Consider the following 22,475-nt stretch of genomic DNA (forward strand, 5'->3'; position numbering starts at 1 on the left):
AAAATCCTGTGTTAATGGCTTTTTCCCACTTGGTTCAGTAAATGGGGCTTACTGAACCAAGTACTGTACAAGCGGACCACACAGAAGTGGAAGAGTGCGGCTAATTTACGTCCCAGGCTGGGAGGCTGCTGTAGGTTAATTGCCGACCGCTGGGTGGCCACCGTTCGTACTGTCGAACACGTGGCGTCTGCCATTTTAATTCAGCTGAAGTTTTACCTTCTCCAGATTTCAATGCATTCGACAATTCGAACGCCTTTCGACAATTCGAACGCCATTCGACAATTAATTTGACAATTCGAATGGTTGTCGTTCGTCTGTTTGAACTGACTTTAACATGGGAAATAGACCAGCCGCACAGCCTGATTCTCTGGAACTGTTTTGGGCATGAAAATGTGCGTGCGTGCGGTCGGTCAAAAAGAGTAACTTTTAAACCACTGGAGGGAATTTGCCTGATTTTTGGATATGTTTATATTTGAATGTATACTTTTGAAGTAATACGAATTGTATAAAAGCTGTATTTTCCTGCCTGTGATATTTACATTAACCCACTGTGTACAGTAATTCTATCACAGGCAGAGAGGAGGATTTTGCTGGAATGAAGGGGAGAGCATTTTACTTTGTTGAATGGTTGCAAAGTGTACAGTTTCAGTGCCCCACAAGGTTCACGTGGGTGGTAACCTTGCTGGGAAACTTGTATATAAGCAGGAATAAATGCTCATTGGAGTCAGTTCTTCTTCACCCTCAATCTAGAGTCTTGTCTCTTATTGGGGGTAACCAGCTATATCACTACAAGGGATTGCTATGCTCTGCATGCTCCCTTCAATAATCACTTCTAAGCTCCTTTAAGAGCTTGTTCCTGCTTCACCCACTGGAGCCTAGAGCCTTGTTGTAGGTCCAGGGTGGGTAGGAGACGGCGAGACCCCAACCAAGCTACGGCGGTTTGTGGGGTCTGCGGTGGTTGTGGTGTCTGGCGGAGCGCTTGGAGCCCTCTGGAAGCGCTAGGAGCATCTAGTAACTGAGGTACCCAGTTGGGGTGCCAGGCGGTCCGTTACATGGAGATCGATGTTTATGCATAAAAGAGTAAATAAAGAGTGAATCTCCTGAAACCTTATAAGTCCAAAATTCAAATTGTGCGTTAAAGAATATTTAACAGGATACAATAATAGCCCATTATTTTGTGTTGATAAAAATACATTAAAACTCATGGGGCTAAACTCTACAGGAGAGCTGAGAGGGTTTATGTGACATAGACTATAAACTATGATGGGAAAAACAAACATCGGAAGGACCAGGATCATAGTTAACTTTAGGCAACGTCTTAGGGAGTTCTGGCTATCTGGGGGCCAGGGCCGCCACCAGAAATTTTGGGGCCCCTAACTCAGCTCAGGGTCTGGGCCCCCTGGGGCCCGCCTCCAAATACCGCTCACTGGGTCCACACACAGACACAAACGCACACACTGATACATACTAACAGACACACATACTGAAACAGACATACACGCATTCAGGCATACATACTGACACACACATACTGAGACATACACACAGGCATACATAGTGACAGACACATACACACACACATACAGACACCAACATACATACATACATACATACACACACTCATACATACAGACACTGACATCCATACACACATACATTCATAATGGCATACAGACATACAGACTGACATACATGCATATATACAGACATACTGACAGACATACATGCATACAGACATCCATACACACATACACACAGACCTACGTTCATAATAATATGCAGACATACATTCATACTGACATACATATATTATGACATACAGACACACATACATAGACATACATACAGACATACATGCATACAGACATACATGTATGCATACATACAGACATACACAAACATACATAGACAGACATACATACGTAGACATACATGCATCCAGACATACATACATACATACATATACGGACAGACATACATGCATGCAGACAGACATACATACACAGACAGACATACATACACATACATGCATCCAGACACACAGACATACATGCATACAGACAGACATACACGCATACATGCATGCATCCAGACAGACATACATACACATACATGCATCCAGACACACAGACATACATGCATACAGACAGACATACACGCATGCATGCATGCATCCAGACAGATAGACATACATGCATCCAGACAGACATACATACGCATACATGCATCCAGACACACAGACATACATGCATACAGACATACACATACAGACAGACAGACAGACAGACATACATTCAGATAGACATACATGCATACAGACATACACATACATACATACAGACATACACATACATACATACAGACATACACAGACATGCATACAGACACACAGACATGCATACAGACACACAGACATGCATACAGACACACAGACATGCATACAGACATACACATACATGCATACAGACAGACATACCGTATTTATTCGAGTATAACGCGCACACGTGTATAACGCACACCCCTAATTTTCGAGTAAAAATCGGTATAAAATTTTATACCGATTTTTAATCTAAAATTAGGGTGCTTGTTATACTCGAATAAATATTCGAGTGGGTGCTCGATAATACCGACCGCCGGGCTCATTACAAGCCCGGCGGTCCTGGGGGGGTGGGCAGCAAGCATTTACTCACCTCCGTGCAGCTCCTCCAGCTTCCCAGTGTACATCTCGCGAGACCCGCGGCCAGCTCTGACGACGTCAGAGCGTCAGAGCTGGCCGCGGGTCTCGCGAGATTTACACTGGGAAGCTGGAGGAGCTGCACGGAGGTGAGTAAATGCTTGCTGCCCACCCCCCAGGACCGCCGGGCTTGTAATGAGCCCGGCGGTCCTGGAAGGTATATTTATTCGAGTATAACGCGCACCCTTAATTTTAAATTAAAAATCGGTTAAAAAAAATGCGCGTTATACTCGAATAAATACGGTACATTCAGACACACATACATACATACAGACATACACATACATGCATACAGACACACAGACATGCATACAGACATACACATACATGCATACAGACACAGACATGCATACAGACAGACATACACAAACATGCATACAGACACACAGACATACATACAGACATACACATACATGCATACAGACACAGACATGCATACAGACATACATACACAAACATGCATACAGACACAGACAGACATACACATACATACATACAGACAGAGACACAGACATACATACACATACATGCATACAAACAGACAGACACATACATGCAGACAGACAGACAGACACACATACATACATACATGCACACACACAGCTCATTTTCCAGCCACCCTCCTGTCTCTTACCTTTTCTTTGCAGGAGGGTGGCTGGGGATGATGGGAGTCGGCGCTGCTCCCTCTTCATTGCTGGGCTCTCCCTCTTTACGGCTGGGCGGGCGGGCGCGCTCCTCCCGCGCGGAGTGAGCTGGGAGGAAGTGAGCACTTCCTCCCAGCAGCACTTGCGGCTGCTTTTTTTTTTTTTTTTTTTTACAACGGCCATAGCGCTGACCGGGCCCCTGAAGGAGGGGACTCATCGGGTGGCCCTAAGTGTGTGGGCCACCCGATGGGCCCCACACGTGGGGCCCGGGCGGCCGGGCCCCCCAGGGCCGCCGGGCCCATGACAACTGTTATGGTTGTCATGCCCTGATGGCGGCCTTGCTGGGGGCAGAAGATATCCCTAACTATCCCTGCACCCCATTAGTGCTGTAGATGAGCATATACAAACACATCTTTTATAGAGATTAATAAGTGCTGGCCAGCCATCACATAATTAACCCTTATGCTGCAGAGGGTGTTTTTAACTATTAACTATTTTTTTTCCCCCAGATTAAAGCCTCCGGGCCCAGAGTTAAGTAATTCGGTCCAGATTTCAGCCATTCAGCGGTGTTCAGCATGATTGAAATCCGGACCAAATGTTCAGTGTCTGATTTATGCAATCCAGGCATTGTTGAATTCCGTCAACATTGTCCAGATTTTGCAGTTTGAATGGCCCATATGCAGCCAGATGGTTTTCGGACTTTAGTGAATTCTCCTGTATTAGATAATGGTAAAATACTGAAAAATGCTGAGAAGCTCTGTTGTAAACTAGGTAGGTTAAGAGAGGGAGAGCTAAGGTGAAGAAAAGATCGAGTAAGAGAAAATAACAGATAACATTGGAAAGAACAGAGAGACAGCAATGTGGCATACAAATGACAAGTGAAGAGTAATACATTGATATAATGGGAAATAGAAAGAGATACAGACCCAAGGATGTGATGGAACGCAAACAAAGAGAAATGCAGACACAACATGGAAAAACAAACTTGTACACGTCTAGAAAAAGCATTTTTGTAAAAGCTAGATTATGCCTTATTTAAAGGTTTACTCCAAGAACCATGGCCATTTCAGTGATTTGAAATGGCCAAGCTGCATTTCACTTTGGAACATACAGAGCTATAGCCCTTTGCTGCTGGCAGCTTTGTTAGGGCATCATTAGCCAGCTCCTAGTTCTGGGTTGGCTAATGTCATTTCATCAGTTCAGTGCATACCAGGGCCGGACTGGGGATTCCAAAGCAGCCCTGGAAAAAAAATCTATGCCAGCCCTATAAGTCATTGCGCCATATATTGTCGCATGTAATATGTAAGGCTATGTCTTGCCACCCTAGATGATTGATATATATATTGATATATATATATATATTGCTTTTTCCAATATAAAATATTGGTCCTTTCAGAGTAAAATTTTTAATTATACAGTAAGCATACTCACATGCAGACACAGACAATCTCACTGACACAAGTTGATTGATACACAGCCTCACAGACAAACAATCTCACTGACATACATAAGGTCATTGACATAAAAACACAAGCTCACTCAGTAGAAGGCACACACACACACACACACACACACACAAGCAAGCCCACTCACTAGCAGGCGCACACACACACACACACACAGAGCTTAATGTAGTGGTTATGGTGTCTATAGCCTGTCCCTGCAGGCTTTTCAATATAAACACTGACTTTTTACAGAAAAGGCAGTGTTTACATTGCTTCCTAGTGACAGACACTCAGACGGTCACTAGAGGTGCTTCCTGTGTCAGTGCGGATTGGCTGAGATCATCAAGCTTGATGATCTCAGGCATAGCAGCAGGGCCAGTCGAGGGGAGACCAGCGCGACGTGGGGGGGAAAAAAGTGAGTAAAAACACACATACACACACACACATACCATGACAGACACACACCATGACACAGACAGACCATGACACAGACACACACACACACCATGACACAGAGAGAAACACACACACACACACAGTGACACAGACAGGAACACAGACATACCATGACAGACAGACACACCATGACACAGACAGACACACACACACACCATGACAGAGACACACATACCATGACAGACACACACCTTAAAAAACACACACACACACCATAACACAGACAGACGTGACACAAACACACACACACACTGTGACACAGACACACATTACATGACACAGACAGACACACACACCATGACACACAGACACACACACACCGCGACACAGAGAGACCGTGACACAGACACACACACACACCGTGACACAGACAGACACACATTACATGACACAGACAGACACACACACACCATGACAAACACACACACACCATGACACAGGCAGACCGTGACACAGACAGACACACACACAATGACACAGACACACATTGCATAACACAGGCAGGCACACACACCATGACAGATAGAGACACACACACACACCATGACAGACAGACAGACACACACACACACCATGACACAGAGACACACACACACCATGACAGACAGAGACACACACACACCATGACACAGACAGACACACACACACCATGACACAGACAGACACACACCATGACACAGACAGACACACACACCATGACACAGACAGACACACACACACAATGACACAGACAGACACACACAATGACACAGACAGACACACACAATGACACAGACAGACACACACAATGACACAGACAGACACACACGCACACACCATGACACACACACACACACACTCACACTGACACACAATTTCTACCTGTGTGCTGGCGGCCGCATGGGGGAGCTCAGTCTGATGGTGGCCATGGGGGAGCTGGCTCTTCTGGCGGCCGCTGGCTGGGGAAGCTCTTCTGGCAGCCACTGGGGGAGCAGGCTGTTCTGTCTCTGCTCCCCCTCCCTCGCATGCAGCTTAATGAGACCGGGGCCGGAATATGACGTCATATTCCGGCCCCGGTCTCTTTCTAGTGCGCGAGGGAGGGGGAGCAGAGACAGAACAGCCTGCTCCCCCAGTGGCCGCCAGAAGAGCTTCCCCAGCCAGCGGCCGCCAGAAGGGCTCCCTCTGCGGCCGCAGGTGAGCCAGCTGCCTGCCAGCCCCAGGTGCCGACGGCCCACCGGGAAATTTCCCGGTATCCCGGTGGGCCAGTCCGTCCCTGGTGCATACTGGACATTTATCAGCATTCACAGTATGCTGGTGACAGATAAACAATGCCTCCTGGCTCATCTCTCCATGCTGCCCAACTCCTCCCTTCAGTCCATCCTTGCTGACATCCCTTCCCCTCCAGTAAGGGGAAGTAATGTCACTGGAGGAGGATTGGGCTGCCAGAATTTTTTTAGCATTATTTATTTAATATTTGGGGTGGTGGCAGAACAGCAAGGAAACGACATATACATAATACATAAGCAGCATAGTAGGACTCGCACACATGGATATATTTGAGGTATCTTTCAATTTTTTTTAAAGATTATTCAAAATCACCATTATCATGTACAAAGTATGGGAATTTAGTCACACCATAAGGTCACACTGTATTTAATAACACCACTGCTTTCAAATACACCAATATCGGTCGATCCTAACCTAAATCAGAACATAAGAAAAACACACTGACAGCCACAACATAAAAATCACCTGCCTAATATGATGTAGGTATCTCTCGTGCTGCCAAAACATCTCTGATGTGGTGAACCGTAGTCTCTGAGCTGAATGTGTCCTGTGGTAACAGGCACCATGACATTAGTATTAGATCCTTTAAGTCATGCAAGTTGCGAGGTGGGTCCTCCATGGATTGAATTGAATTTGTTGTTCCAGCAGCAACGGATTGATATCTGGGGAATTTGGAGGCCAAGGCAACACCTTGAACTCTTTGTCATGTTACTCAATCCATTCCAGAACAATTTTTGCAGTGTGGTAGGGTGCATTATCTGGCTGAAAGAGGTCACTGCCATCATTCCCATAATGCATCCAGGTGCCATCTCTTCCCCAAGTTAACAATGTACACGCACCCGAATATCCACCTGATCTAGAAAAAAACGTCATTCATCAGACCAGGCACCTTCTTTCTTTGATCCTGACGCTGGTTAAGTGGCTGATCTTCCTTGCACCACTTTTGGTAGGTACTAACCACTGCATACTGAGAATACCCCACATGACTTGCGGTTTTGGAGCTGCTCGGAACCAATCTTCTAGCCATCACTATTTGGCCCTTGCCCAAGTCACTCACACACAAGTCAGATCTTTTCACTTGCCCATTTTCATGCTTCCAACACGTGGAATTAAAGAACTGACTGTTTACTTGATGCCTAGTATATCCATAGACAGGTGCTATTGTAAAAATATAATCAATGTTATTCACTTTACCTGTAAGTGGTTTTAATGTTGTGGCTGATCAGTGTATATACTGCAAGCTGAATAATTTGCATCGCTGTCGACATTTCTGAAATAGTCAGCTCTGTTGAGTTCTGGTGCCATTATGAGAGCAGGTATATTTTATGTCTTTAAGTGACAACGAAGTGAACATTAACAACTGAAGTTTATAAAATAAACAAAGAGAACACATGGATTTCAATGCAAGAGTAAAAAAGTGAACTCTGAAATTGGTGTTCTATATATTTCCTAACTGTAACTTCAATGAGTAGGATAACAAGCTACATCTGTGTCATTATTTCATTCTGGCTCTAGTGAGAAACAGACCATGAAGTTTTATTTTGTAGAGGAAACACTTGAGGATATGCAGCGTATTTTACAAGGATTGCTCAGAAATCAGAATAAATTTCCCAATGAAAATGAATACGCTAATGAAGAAAGTTTGCTCTTTCTTAAAGTCGACATTCTTAAAGTTGGCATAATTCAACAAGAAATAATAATTGTTCTTTAATTAAAATTAAATTAATTAAAATATTCCTATTTGTGACCACATAGAGGTGTGACTCAATATTACACAATACCTTTCAAAGCAATGCAACACCTTATTAGAGGGGTACTCTAAGAGCCATAGCCAACGCTGCTCATTGTAGTGGTCATGATGCTATGGTTTTATTGGCATTGCCCCAATTTCCATGAAACCATTTTTGAGTTTTTTGATAGAATCAGTGGTCTCCCTGGAATTCCAGCCTCTATGCACTTCAACATCACCTGTACAAATTTGCACAACAAATTTGGACAAGATGATTAGCACTAGGTACAATGAGAGCACTAGGCTAAGTTGCATTAGTCATGGCACTTAAGTGTAACCTTTAGGGTAGACAAAGTTTGCTGTCCAGTGTTAGTGTTTTCAAAATTATTTTCTTATCTAGTAGTAATTCCAAGCAAATAACTTACTCCAATATTATACACATATATCAAAAATGCAATGATTTACCTTATCACCTTCCTGACCAGGGTTACCCTTTAAGCCTGGCAAGCCACGAGGACCCTGAAAAAAAATTATTTTTTTAATTTTTAGACATTAAATTTTTGAACATGTGTCAGCCATTATATATATATAATGTAAAAATATAGAGTGCTAAAATCATATTTTGCAAATTCAATACTTCAAAACATTACATCAAAAATGATATCAGTTAGCTGTCTTTATAATATCACAAAACAGTTAAAAACCTGAACAGCATTAAACAGGATGCAATGCCATGTGAAAGAAACTATTAGTCTGCAAATAATTTAACATACTTGGCAATTATGTCACTGGAAAGATTTTCTTGAAATTACATTTTACCATGCAATGATCTAATCCAAATAACATGATAAATACTAGAACCAAGTTTATCCACCCTGTACTATGCAGTGCTACATGATATGAATTCATATAGTATAATTTTCTGTTATCTGCATAATGAGTTGTAGATATTCTGTATTGAAATATATGCACTATCAAGTCACAGTGTAACTCAATATGTAATATTACTCAATGTACTATGTAATAATACTCAATGTAAAACAATATGGCAATGCTGGAATGGTTCTTGTTTTTTTTTATATCTGGCCTTTCTGTATTAACAATATAATACTGAATCCAAAGATCTATGCAGTAGATGTTTTTAGACTAGATAATGGATAAATTCTTGTGTCTGTTGACATTCATTTACAATTTTTAAATTTTTAATACATCTGACAGTATTAAGAATTTTCATATAAACATTTTCACCAATTAGTTACATTAAAAAAAATCACCATTTATATTCCCTAAATATTACATGTCTAGGCACCCTATTAGCAATAATTAAATTATTTTTAAAATACCAGTAATAGAAAATAAAATAGGGGCCTAATTCAGGTGGGACAGTCATGATTTCGGAGTTCTGTCCCGCCCCATCCAGCTTCAGTTCTCTGGTGTCACAAATCCGGGTACACAAAGGAATTGTCCCAGGGCAGCACATCACAAGTGTATCATTAGACATGCTTCTGATGTGCAGCAGGCACTAGGGCCACCTTGGGAGCACTTCAGCAGCACTCCCTGCGTTGTATCCTGAAGGCTGGTGGCTGGCCATACAGCTTGCCAGTTGGCGGGCCTGCTCATTTTCCAGGTGGACCCATCACCGGTGATGTGAGTAAGGTGGCGATGCTCTCTCAGGGCTCTGCCAACCCCGACTAAATTCAATACCACCATTGGGAGGTATGGAATATCTCCAGTCATCCCTTATCATAACATGTGAAACATACAGAGGGTTATTGACTAAAGTGTGAATTGGCAGAAATTCAAAGTGAATTAAAAGAAAATGTTTACTTTTAGGCCAAGGCAGTCAAACTAAAAAAAACAGAGCTGACTTTTTTTCCATCAACAATTTTGAACTAAAATATGAAATTTGAATTCACTTTGAATTTCCAATAGTTCACCCTTCAGTGAATGGCCCAGAAAGTATTTGTCTTTAATTTTGTTGATTGACACTGAGCAGCAACAGAACTACTGCTAGCACATTTATTGTAATAACAGAAAATGTATAATATTCTTTCGGGAGCTGAGTAAACAGAAACTCATGTCATTTTTACAAACTAGAGCTAATTGATTCTGTATTCCACATTCCTGAAGTTGGTGCATTCATAGACAGTTGGAGTGGTGGACTACAAATTTAATGAATACAATTAAAATCGCTTTTTTAATGCCAAGCACCATGCTGGTCACTGCAGATGTGTTTATTTGTGTTGACATACATTCCTTTTATCTCAATTTAATTATCATACTGAATTGATTAAGATTAGTTACACATTATCCAGAAACAATTTGAAAAAAAACTAATAAACTGCAAACTTATGTTGTGGGAAATGTGTCCTGCAGAATGTTTCTCTTGCTTTTCACACAATAATAACTGGTAAATATTGATTATTAGAACCTGAAATTAATACATTAAGGTAGTGGATTGTTTGATGTCTTTGATAATATATGATTACCTCTACTCCTGGTGAACCAGGAATTCCAGGGTTTCCAGGCGTTCCCAGTCTCCCCTGTAGCATAAATAAAAAATAATATACATTCGTCAGTCAGATAATGCAGTGTTGATCAATGTTAAAAAACAATTTTAACAAAGTTGTGACCTTCTCTGTTTTCCCATGGAGTGTAACAGGTTATTAGGTTAGTGACCTCTATTGGTAAAACTCAGAACTGCACGTGTAATAATGGTTATTTTAAACACACAGGGCACGGTAACAACTTCATCAGAATGCTGCTGGTGCACAATCCAATGCTTTGTGATTGTAGCCTTGGACTTAATTAAAATTGGAGGGGCCGGGCTGGCAGGTGCTAGATCGAAGAGTTTTAGTTAAACCGTTTGTTAACGGTTCAAAACCTAGAGGTAAGCCAGCAACGGGGACCTCCTTGTGCCACAACAACTTGACAATATTGATTCTTTAGTGCTTTTGGAAAACAGCTGAATATGTGAGCCAAACATTTAGCTCCCTATTGTGAGCAGGCAAAATGATCAATATCTGCCTGAAAGTTTAAATTAGCAGAGGGGTCGACACCTGCCAGAAAGATGAAGTAGGCCACCTTTGTTCCCATTACACACACTTCTAAATCCATAACACTGTAAGATTTGCATTGATATTGCAAAATTAAAATATCACCCAGAAAACCCTCTTTAAAATGAACATATATATAAAATGAACATATATATATCTCACAGTGCCATGGATCTCATTGTAAAGGTTACCCTACTAAGAATAAAATCCATGCAAAACACAGTAGTAAGACTGTTGCGATAGCAGGTCAATAAAACAGAAGAGATAGAGGGGCGTGGCCTAGCAGCGGAGCGGAATGGCTGCCTAATCTCTGAGCTCCTCCGTACTCGCCCTGCAAATCGCTAGAAAGCTGCCCCAAACACACTAAGGCTGGGGGTACCCCCAAACCAGCGGCCACCCGCCCACCTGCAATCCAGGCATCGGTCAGGCAATACATGACCACACAGCCGGACCCATCTTCCCAGGCCTCCGCTGAGGCCTTCCTGTACTCGGAGGCCTCATCCATGAGCCCGAACTCCCAGGTCGGCGACGCGAGCGGAGAACCCACTGAACACCCGCCGGCAGATTGGATGGCCCTGCTGAGAGCACTGCCTACCAGAGCGGATCTGACCCAAGCCACATCGGCCCTCCATGCCTCGATCCGGGCCGACCTCCAACTGATGAGAGCGGACATGCAGGGTATGGCGGACCGCATGGCGCGGCTGGAAGAGGAACAAGACAACCTCACTGTGGCCCACACAACCACGGAGTCCACGCTTCTCAGCCACACTGCCCACTTACAAGCCATGGCGCGCCATGTAGAAGACCTCGACAACAGGGGCCGCAGAAACAACCTGCGGATCCGAGGCCTACCTGAAGGCGAAGAACCCTCAACCCGGCTCACAGACACACTTACCTCCCTATTCAACGACCTTCTAGGCCGTCCTAAGGACACCCTGATTGACTTTGTCCGTGCACACAGGGCATTAAGACCCAGAGGCCCTGAAGGAGCGCCGCCAAGAGATGTTATATGCTGCTTAACTATCTTCTCCCTCAAGGAAGACATACTACAGGCGGCCCGTAATGCGGGATCCATTACCCACGAGGACCACCCGATCCAGATATTTCCCGATCTCTGCCCGGCCACATTGGGCTACCGCAGGGCCCTGAAACCCCTCACTCGAGCCCTGACGGCTCAGAAGGTGAGATACCGATGGACTTTCCCGACCGGCCTAATTGCTCACACCCCTAATGGTCCCATGCCGGTACGCAACCAACAGGACCTGCAAGATCTCACCATTGAGCTCCAGCTACCACCTTTCAACATGCCTTGGCCGGACCCATTAGACTTCTATGTAGGCCCACCGAGGCCGACACGAGACGACCCACTGCCACAAAGAAGAACTAGATCTAGACAGGAGACGGCGCGGCCAGTCGGCAACACCCGCTGAGTTCTACGGCTCCTAAGAGACTTTGAGACCCACAGTTTGAGGTACCTGCCTACGAACAACAACCCGCTGGGGAGCCTCCCATAAGGTATCTCACAAACCACACTGAACTGCCGATCTCCCTCTCTTGTTTCACTTTTGGGTGGGGGGCTGAAACGGGGGATTTGATGACTCTGCGGCTCACGCTGTGCCTCGACCGCCACTCAGAAAGGGAACATTCTCTTAACCGGCTGCGTTGCCATAGAGGGACTGACATTGCCACACCACCAACCACGAGCCGCAGAGACGGGGAGACTCGGTGCCACCGGCACATTTTGTGACTACTAATAATGGTGATATAGGGTCTTTGTCGGAGGGCCCATCCTCCCCCTCTATTGAAGTGGATGGGTATATACCATGGGGAAGGATAGGCAGGAGGGAAACACAACCACCACACACACGCCTGACGCCAGAGCTCAGGGCCACAACACGACACGCTATCCAACTAGACACGCCATGATGCTCGCACACACGACTCACAAGGCTAGAAGCCTGGTCCACACGACATGCATAATCTTTACGATACCCCACTCACAAGATCACAGACAACCTAGGGGCTAGAGTATTTTTTGGGCGGGGCGGGTAGGGGGTAGCCAGAGGGGCCTTCCACGTGGGAGTTTTTCTTTCTTTTTGTTGTCACCGCTGTAGGTGACCCCACGGGGAAACACCTCGTTGTTTTTCTCCTTTTTTATCCTTTCCTCTCCCCTCTCTGAACCGGGACCCCGGAGAGAGACCGGGTATATCCGAGAGGCATTCAGTAACCAGTAGGCCACGTTCCCACCTGGTCGGGGTGTCAGGTAGAAAGGCAAGGGGACTCGACCGAACCGCTAGTACGGACGGGACGACTCCACCTCGGCCTACACCCGAGCCATTATTTTGTATAGTGTTGTTTTATTGTTCATTGTTTACTTATTGTTTACATAGTGTTCATTTTATTTTTCTTTTCTTTTTTGTGTCGTCTCTGTATCTAATCCTAGGCGCTCAAAGTCCGGCTGCGGTGTCCGCGTGGGGACTCGGGAAGGGGCCTCATCAAGGACCACCCGTCCAGGTAACACCCTTTCCCTGTACCTCTGACACGCTCCTCCCCTGAACCCACCCACCACCTGAGTGGTACTGCAAACCGTAGGCCCACCATTTATCTGCCCGCACTACCCCTCCCAGAATAGCCCATAGGTACTCCGTCATGCAGAACCCGAAACCGGTAACCAGAGCAGACATCAACATTGTCTCTATTAATGCCAAGGGCCTTAACCAACCTGAGAAACGATCACAGGCGCTCCGCCACTTTCACAGCCAAAGAGCCCACATAGTATTCATACAGGAGACACATTTCAAGGAGGGTCTGACACCTAGAATAACTGACAAACGGTTCGCCCAATGCTATCTCAGCAACAACCCCTTAGGAAAATCCAAAGGCACGGCCATCCTCCTTCATAAATCCCTACATTTCACACCCACAGCAACCATGAAAGATGACTGGGGAAGGTATATATGTGTTAAGGGAACGATAGCTGACCGTACGTACACGCTAGCCAACCTGTATGCTCCTAACACTGCGCAACACCGTTTTCTGACTAAATCACTGAAAGCCATCATGGCCTTCACGGAGGGTTGTCTGATCATGGGAGGAGACCTGAATGTGGCCCTACAACCGAGCCTAGACACCTCTACGGGCACCTCGACGATACCCAGACATGTGTTGACCACTATCAACAAAACCCTTAGAGACCAACGCCTGACCGACTGTTGGAGAGCGACACACCCTGATGACAGAGACTTCACCTTCTACTCCAATCCAAACAAGACGTACTCCAGACTTGACTACTTTTTCCTACAACACTACTACCTGACTGATGTTAAGTCTGTGACGATTGGGACAGCGACATGGTCCGACCACGCACCACTCACCATGACGCTAACGTCTCCCCTCTATAAGCCGACGTGCCGCAACTGGCGACTGAACGAAGCCCTACTTAACGACCTAACAGTAGCCACGGAATCCCGAACCACACTTACTCAATACTTCACTGACAATGTTACCCCAGATGTGACACCCCTCTGTGTGTGGGAGGCCCACAAATGCGTGATACGAGGCTACTTCATAGCCAAAAGCGCAGCCCTGAAAAAAGCAAAGGCTGCCAGACTGGCGACCATAATCACGGAGATACAGGTGGTGGAAGCCAGGCACAAACTTACACGGCTCCAGAGCGATGGTGCCAAGCTACTGACACTACGCAGGGAACTGGCATCCATCATGAATGCCTACCACCAAAGGGCGCACCTGCGCACCAAAGCCTTCTTTCACACACACGCCAACAAATGCGGGACCTTGCTGGCCCGTATGATCGCTAAAAAGAGAGCAGAATCCTACATACCTAAAATTCGTGATAAAGAAGGGCGACTGAAACATCTCCCGGGAGACATGGCGGCGGCAATACGGGAATATTATGCGGAGCTTTATGCCATACACCCCGACAGGGAGCCACCACGCCAAGGTGACGCCTTACCAGAAACTAGACAATACCTACGCACACGCATACATAACCGACTTCCCAGGGAAGCTACGAATGCCCTTGACGAACCGATCACGCCTCGCGAGTTAGCCTGGGCCATAAAAGAGTCGAAATTGGGCAAATGCCCGGGCCCTGACGGTCTCCCCACTAGATACTATAAAAAATTTGCTGACGTGTTATCCCCACATCTCTTGACTGCCCTTAACACCTTACGTGACGGAGCCAGCCTACCCACACAGACTCTAGAGGCCAACATCTCCCTAATCCCAAAGGAAGGTAAGAACCCGGAACTCTGTGCGAGCTACAGACCTATCTCCCTACTAAATTGTGACCTTAAACTCTTCACAAAAATACTAGCCCGCAGACTACAAACCTACCTCCCTGATCTCATACATAGAGACCAGGCAGGGTTCACGCCCCAGAGAGAAGCAAGAGACAACACCATCAGGACACTAGATCTCATCCACAAGGCACAAGACAGTCGGGAGGGCCTCCTCTTGCTCTCCACAGACGCGGAGAAGGCCTTCGACCGCATAGATTGGGGCTACATGCTGGCGGTATTGGAAGAGATAGGTCTGGGCCCGCACATGATGAGCTGGATACGAGCACTATACTCCAAACCCACAGCAAGGGTATGCGTGAACGGACTGTTCACGAACCCGTTCCCCATCCGGAACGGCACAAGACAGGGATGCCCCTTGTCCCCACTGCTGTTTGTACTGGCACTAGAGCCCTTTCTTAACTCTGTCCGGGACAACCAAGCCATAAAAGGGATACAGATAGGGCAGACGAGACACGTAGTGGCTGCCTTTGCAGATGATCTGCTGTTTTATGTCACTCAGCCTGAAACATCAATGCCAGCAATTATGGCAGAGTTCCAGCTCTACGGCCAATTATCGAATTTCAAAGTTAACCTCGCCAAATCTTCGGTTCTGAATGTCTCGATCCCACCCAATAGAGTTGCAGCCCTGAAGCACACGCTCCCATTCCAATGGTCTGACACTACTATAAGATACTTAGGCACCTCCATACCAAGAGACCTGTCACAAATATACACCACTAATTTCCAACCCCTCCTAACCACAATACGTAGAGACCTGGAGGAATGGACTAAAGTTCGCCTTTCCTGGTTTGGACGCATTGGAGTGTTGAAAATGAACATCCTGCCCAGGCTGCTCTACTTGTTCCAGACACTGCCAATTCACATACCTGAGGCGTACTTCTCAACACTGCGCTCCATGGCACTCAGATTCACATGGCACAACCTGCAGGCAAGGGTCAAACACGACACTCTCACATTACCAAAACGGAAGGGCGGCCTGGCCCTCCCAGACTTCCAGGTTTATTACAAGGCAACCCATCTCCAGAGGGTGATGGAATGGTCCAAATCGGAGGTCCACAAGCTATGGAAGGAAATAGAGTCAGACCAAATATCCAGACCAATAGGGCTCCTACCGTGGCTAGATCACCACCAGGGCAGACAGCTGGCTAACCCACACCCGCTAATTAGAGCAACCTTAATGGTCTGGCACAAAGTGGGGACACCCTCCTCCTTCACCACGCCCATTTCACCACTCTTACCCCTGACGCATAATGACGCCTTCCCACCTGGACTAGACGCAGGCCCGTTCCAACAACTGTTAGGAAACTCACTACCCAGACTCTGCCACGCCACCACCAATGGCACGATACGGACTCTTGAGTCCCTGCTGCCCGAGGGGAGACCAACGTTCATGCTGCAGTTTAGATACAAACAACTATCCGCTTACCTAACAATAGTCACCAAAGACATCCATGCCCACAGGCCGCTCACAGACTTTGAAAGGCTCTGCCATGACCCAAACCCACTGGCCAGGGGACTGTCCACACTCTACAGCCTCCTCATGGACGCAAAGAGACTTCCCCCACCGAGCTTCATGAGTAAATGGGAAACCGACCTGGGAATTACACTCTCGCCAGCCCAATGGGAAAAGGTCTGTACCCTGTCCCTTCACTGTTCAACATCAAGCGGCATACAAGAAACGGCCTATAAGGTACTGTCTCGCTGGTACCGCACGCCACTGGCCACCCATTCCTACGACCCAACCGCCACCAACAACTGTTGGAGATGTGAGAAAGCCCTAGGCACTCTCTTCCATATCTGGTGGACGTGCCCCCTGATACGACCCTACTGGGCAGCGATCCACACGATCATCACCAAATTTTCTGATACTCCCCCCCACTTAGACCCAGCAGCCTTTCTCCTGCACCACACCTCCACCCGTAGCTCAGCTTACAAAAAATCCCTAACGATCAGGATCTTAAATACAGCCAAGAGTCTCATTCCCTTATACTGGAAACAAAAGACCCCACCACCTGTGTCGACCTGGTTTAAGCGCATGGAAGAGCTAAGGGCACTAGAGGAACTCACCTCACACGCAGAGGGGAGGGAACAGTCGTATATGACGACCTGGACACACTGGATACTGACCACGACGAAACCTGACTTCCAGACGCTTATCACAGACTGAGTAGACATCAGAAGGGACATGACCCGAGACGATAGGTAGGGGTGACAAGGAAGGACCGACAAGACAGCGCACGTCATACATAAAGCTACCACTGACAGACGTTAACTCGACAATTCTGACCCTGACAGAGACGAAGGACCACATAAACCTAAAGGGAAGGGAGGACGCTTTCTCAAACGCTGAGGGATCCCCCCCCCCCATTTTTTATCCCCCCCCCCCCCCCCTCTCCCCCCCTTCCCCCCCCCCCCTTCCCGGGTGGACTTGCGGGCCGCGCAGCCGGACCAGGATACAGCAGACCACAGGTATGCCATTAAATGCTCGACTACACATGTTCCGACCTGGAAACCTGCGCGTTTCTCTGCATTACTTTACCGACACCTCAGAATCGCTAACAATGTGCCTTATTACCTGTATCTGTCAGTTGTTGGAAACCTGCGTGTTTCACTGAACCACACTTGAGACGTTTACCTTTATTGTTATTTGCAAATTTATTCTTGAAAATCTGAATAAAATTTAATTCACAAAAAAAAAACAGAAGAGATAAGCTGTGCTTGTAGCAAGAAATGGAAAATGTTAACCTCAATATAAATAAAAGACAATATGAAAATGGTGGTTGAAGTCAAGCGAACAAGTGTGTTGTAATCCAGCAATATACATGTGTATAAATTCCAGATCATATCATTAGAAGCTGCGCTCATATACAGTGTGTCTAGGTGATATAATACTCAGCAATCCTATTTAATATATTCAGAACATGTTTATATAATGCCTACACAGGGCTATCTAGGTGTACACATGGAAACATAGTCTTTGCCTTCATTTATAGCCAATTTACATGTATATATACAGTGCAGCACAGGCCTCCCTGTGAGTAGGACAGTTGTATTTTTACCAGTGATACATTATTATGACAGGTTTTTGTTTTGGTTTTCTTTTTCTTTTGCTTAGAAACCATTTCCTGTACTCAATAATATATTTGTGGTGCCTATATAATCTTCATCCCCTTCAGCTCACCCTTCCGTTCCCTCCTTAGGTACTGATCCTACTCTCCATTTTTGCCTGTTACTTGTATCTTAACATTATATCTATTTGTTAGTAGATGAAGCATTCCTCTCCCTCCATCTCCTTATTTATTTTGGCACTCGAACATTCCTCACATCTACAGTTTATGTTTGACTGTTCGTGGCTGTCTCACTATTTATCTGGTTTATATAACATAATTTGGCAGCATCACACATCTGATTCCCAGGATGTGATACTAAAATGCTTTATTCGTTTCCATGGAGGTCAGTTCATTAAATCCGGATCGTATAGTAACACAATGCTCTCTTATGATTTCCAGTCCTCAGCCCACAGTAATGTTTCCATACGTTGTTTGACTAAAGATTTTCTTTGTAACCCTTTCAGTGCTAAATACTTTACAAACATGTGGCTATTATTTCATTCAAATAATGCATTATTATATTACAATACTAAGAAACTACAACAATGTGTTATACACATTGCTTTCAACAGAATACCTAAAACAAAATATAGAGGGTTACAGGTTGATATTCATTTCAAATTCTAAACTTAAAGGGATACCACAAGCACCATGACCACTTCATGGTTTGGAGTGGTTATTGTGCTTTGAGTCTGTATGTGCGGTGTTTAAGTTTGAGATATTTCATGATAGTGCTGGAGGCGCAACACCACCTGAGGCAGCATCATTAGTACATCATTAGCCAGCCCAGAACAAGAGTTCCATAGTGGCTAGTGGCAATTATGTACATATAACTTTGTACAGTGTTTTCATTAATTTGCTAAAAGCACTCAACTAACAATCTCAGCCAATAAATGATTGGCGGAATCAGCAGTCGGATGTAGGTCACCTGGCAAGATAGAGTCTCGGGCCTGGCAAAGACCATGGTAAGAGGGAAAACCATTACAAAATAGTACCAGGGTACACTCAACTCATAACCACACTCAACTCATAACTACTACAGCACTTATGTAAGTATAAAAACAGCAGAAATGGATATATAATTTTATAACATACACAATGTATGTTATAATTGTCGCAATAAGTAGAAATAAAACTGGACAAATGTTCTACTTCTATGGGTATTTGGAAGAACGTTTTTGTCATTTTTGGGAAGCTTTTTAGTTATTGCTGCTTCCTGGCATCTGCTCAATAAGAATGGAAAAGCATTTTTATTTATTGCTGCCTGCTTGCATTTATGCTACTTCAATTGCTTCTGTATCTTTTTATTTATTTTTGTCCTTCAAAAAAAGTTTTATTTGGGTCACTTTCATTTCCAGAAATGCCAACCTTGTAAATAAGATCTCTACTTCTGTTTGCTGGAAAAACTCAATACCACCAAAATCTGTATGAGAGCTCAACATTCATGTTAACATAACCCTCAACATTATTACTATTGTACATGTACTGTGCAAACTAACCCTATCCCTGCAATACCTATACATATGAAAACCAGCCCCTTCTAGTTATGATTGTGCCATTGATAATGACAATAGCAGTTTCTTAAAGACCGTTCACTTGTCTGGGTATCTACAAATGCTGTTGTTGAAGCTGCACCTGTAGCAATGCCTGTTATTTTAAGGCCAATGTGTGGATTTGCTGGCTTCTGGTTCCTCCATGGGGATTTATGTAAGCCACTACTGTGGTGTTCTCAACACTGCTTCTTACCCATTGCTGGACCAGGAACTGTTGGAATGTCATTAAATCTTTGAAAACTGCTGAGTTCTAGGACATTCAATGACATATTTGCAGATGGGCTTCTCCATTTCCCATGTGCAAACTGTTCCTGGAAGTGGCTTGCAAACCCAGAGGCTTGCATCCGTGATTAGGACTAAACAGTGGACTTAAAACACTGGAAATCCTTGTTTCAGATTTCTTGTCTGCAACCACCAGATTAGAGATGAATGGACCCTGTGAGAAATGGAAATTAGTTGGAGAAGGTTGTCCAACAAGAACTGCTAAGAATAGCAGTTCAATAGGTGCAATAACAGGGTTACCTTCTCGGCAGGGCGAGACTGGGGATACAAAGCAGCCCTGGAAAAAAATCTATGCCAGCCCCATAAGTCATTGCGCCATATATTGTAGCATGTAATATGTAAGGCTATGTCTTGCCACCCCAGATGATTAAGTCATATATATATATATATATATATTGCTTTTTCTAATATAAAATATTGGTCCTTTCAGAGTAAAACATTTAATTATACAGTAAGCATACTCACATGCAGACACATATATTACAAATATATTCGGGGCCAATACAAACCATTGTGTGGAAATCTATTCACAAACCGGACTTTACATAGGACACGAGGCCATGCGTTTAGACTGGAAGAAAGAAGATTTCGTCTAAGGCAAAGGAAAGGTTTTTTTACTGTAAGAACAATCAGGATGTGGAATTCTCTGCCTGAAGAAGTGGTTTTATCAGAGTCCATACAGATGTTCAAACAGCTACTAGATGCATACTTGCAAAGACAGAATATTCAAGGATATAATCTTTCAATGTAGGGTAATAACTGCTTGATTCAAGGATAAATCTGACTGCCATTCTGGGGTCAATAAGGAATTTTTTGTCCTAGCTTGTTGCAAAATTGTGCTTCAAACTGGGGTTTTTTTTTTTTTTTTTGTTTTTTTTTTTTGTTTTTTTTTTTGGATCAACAGCAAAAAACAGGTGTGAGGAAGGCTGAACTTGATGGACGCAAGTCTCTTTTCAGCTATCTAACTATGTAACTATGTAACTATGTAACACAGACAATCTCACTGACACACACAAGCTCATTGATACACAGCCTCATAGACAAACAATCTCACTGATATATATAAGCTCATTGAAATAAAAACACAAGCTCACTCACTAGCAGGCACACACACACATGCAAGCAAGCTCACTCACTTGCAGGCGCACACACACACAGCTTAATGTAGTGGTTCTGGTGTCTTTAGCCTGTCCTTGCAGGCTTTTGAATGTAAACACTGACTTTTCAGAGAAAAGGCAGTGTTTACATTGCTTCCTAGTGACACCTCTAGTGACAGACTCTCAGACGGTCACTAGAGGCACTTCCTGTGTCAGTGCGGATTGGCTGAGATCATCAAGCTTGATGATCTTAGTCATAGAGGCAGGGCCAGTCGAGGGGAGACCAGCACGACGTTGAAAAAAAAAGTGAGTAAAACACTATTTTTAAAAGCACACACAGACACCACGACAGAGACACACACACACCCCATGACACATATACCATGACAGACATAAACACACCTCGAGACACACACATATACCATGACAGACACACCATGACACAGACAGACACACACACACACACACACACCATGACAGACAGACACACACACAGCATGACACAGACAGACACACACACATACACACACCATGACAGACACACACACCATGACACAGACAGACACACACACACAGCATGACACAGACAGACACACACACAGCATGACACAGACAGACACACACACACCATGACCCAGACAGACACACACACACCATGACAGACAGACACACACACACACACACACCAGGACACAGACAGACAGACACACACCATGACACAGACAGACAGACACACACCATGACAGACAGACACACACACACAGCATGACACAGACAGACA

At 44.8% G+C, this 22,475-nt stretch overlaps 1 protein-coding gene across 1 annotated transcript in view; it reads right to left on the bottom strand.

Moving 5' to 3' along the window:
* The window catches only part of COL21A1 (collagen type XXI alpha 1 chain), a 406,528-nt gene that overhangs the window by 119,485 nt on the left and 264,568 nt on the right, over positions 1–22,475 (bottom strand). Inside the window, exons 11-12 of the mRNA XM_063442941.1 lie at positions 10,764–10,817; positions 8,740–8,793 (exon numbers count right to left, since the gene is read on the bottom strand). Of these exons, the coding sequence (XP_063299011.1) occupies positions 8,740–8,793; positions 10,764–10,817 (108 nt within the window). The remainder of the gene's footprint in view (positions 1–8,739; positions 8,794–10,763; positions 10,818–22,475) is intronic.

This window comes from Pelobates fuscus, chromosome 2 (assembly GCF_036172605.1).
Source record: "Pelobates fuscus isolate aPelFus1 chromosome 2, aPelFus1.pri, whole genome shotgun sequence".
Lineage (NCBI taxonomy): Eukaryota > Metazoa > Chordata > Amphibia > Anura > Pelobatidae > Pelobates > Pelobates fuscus.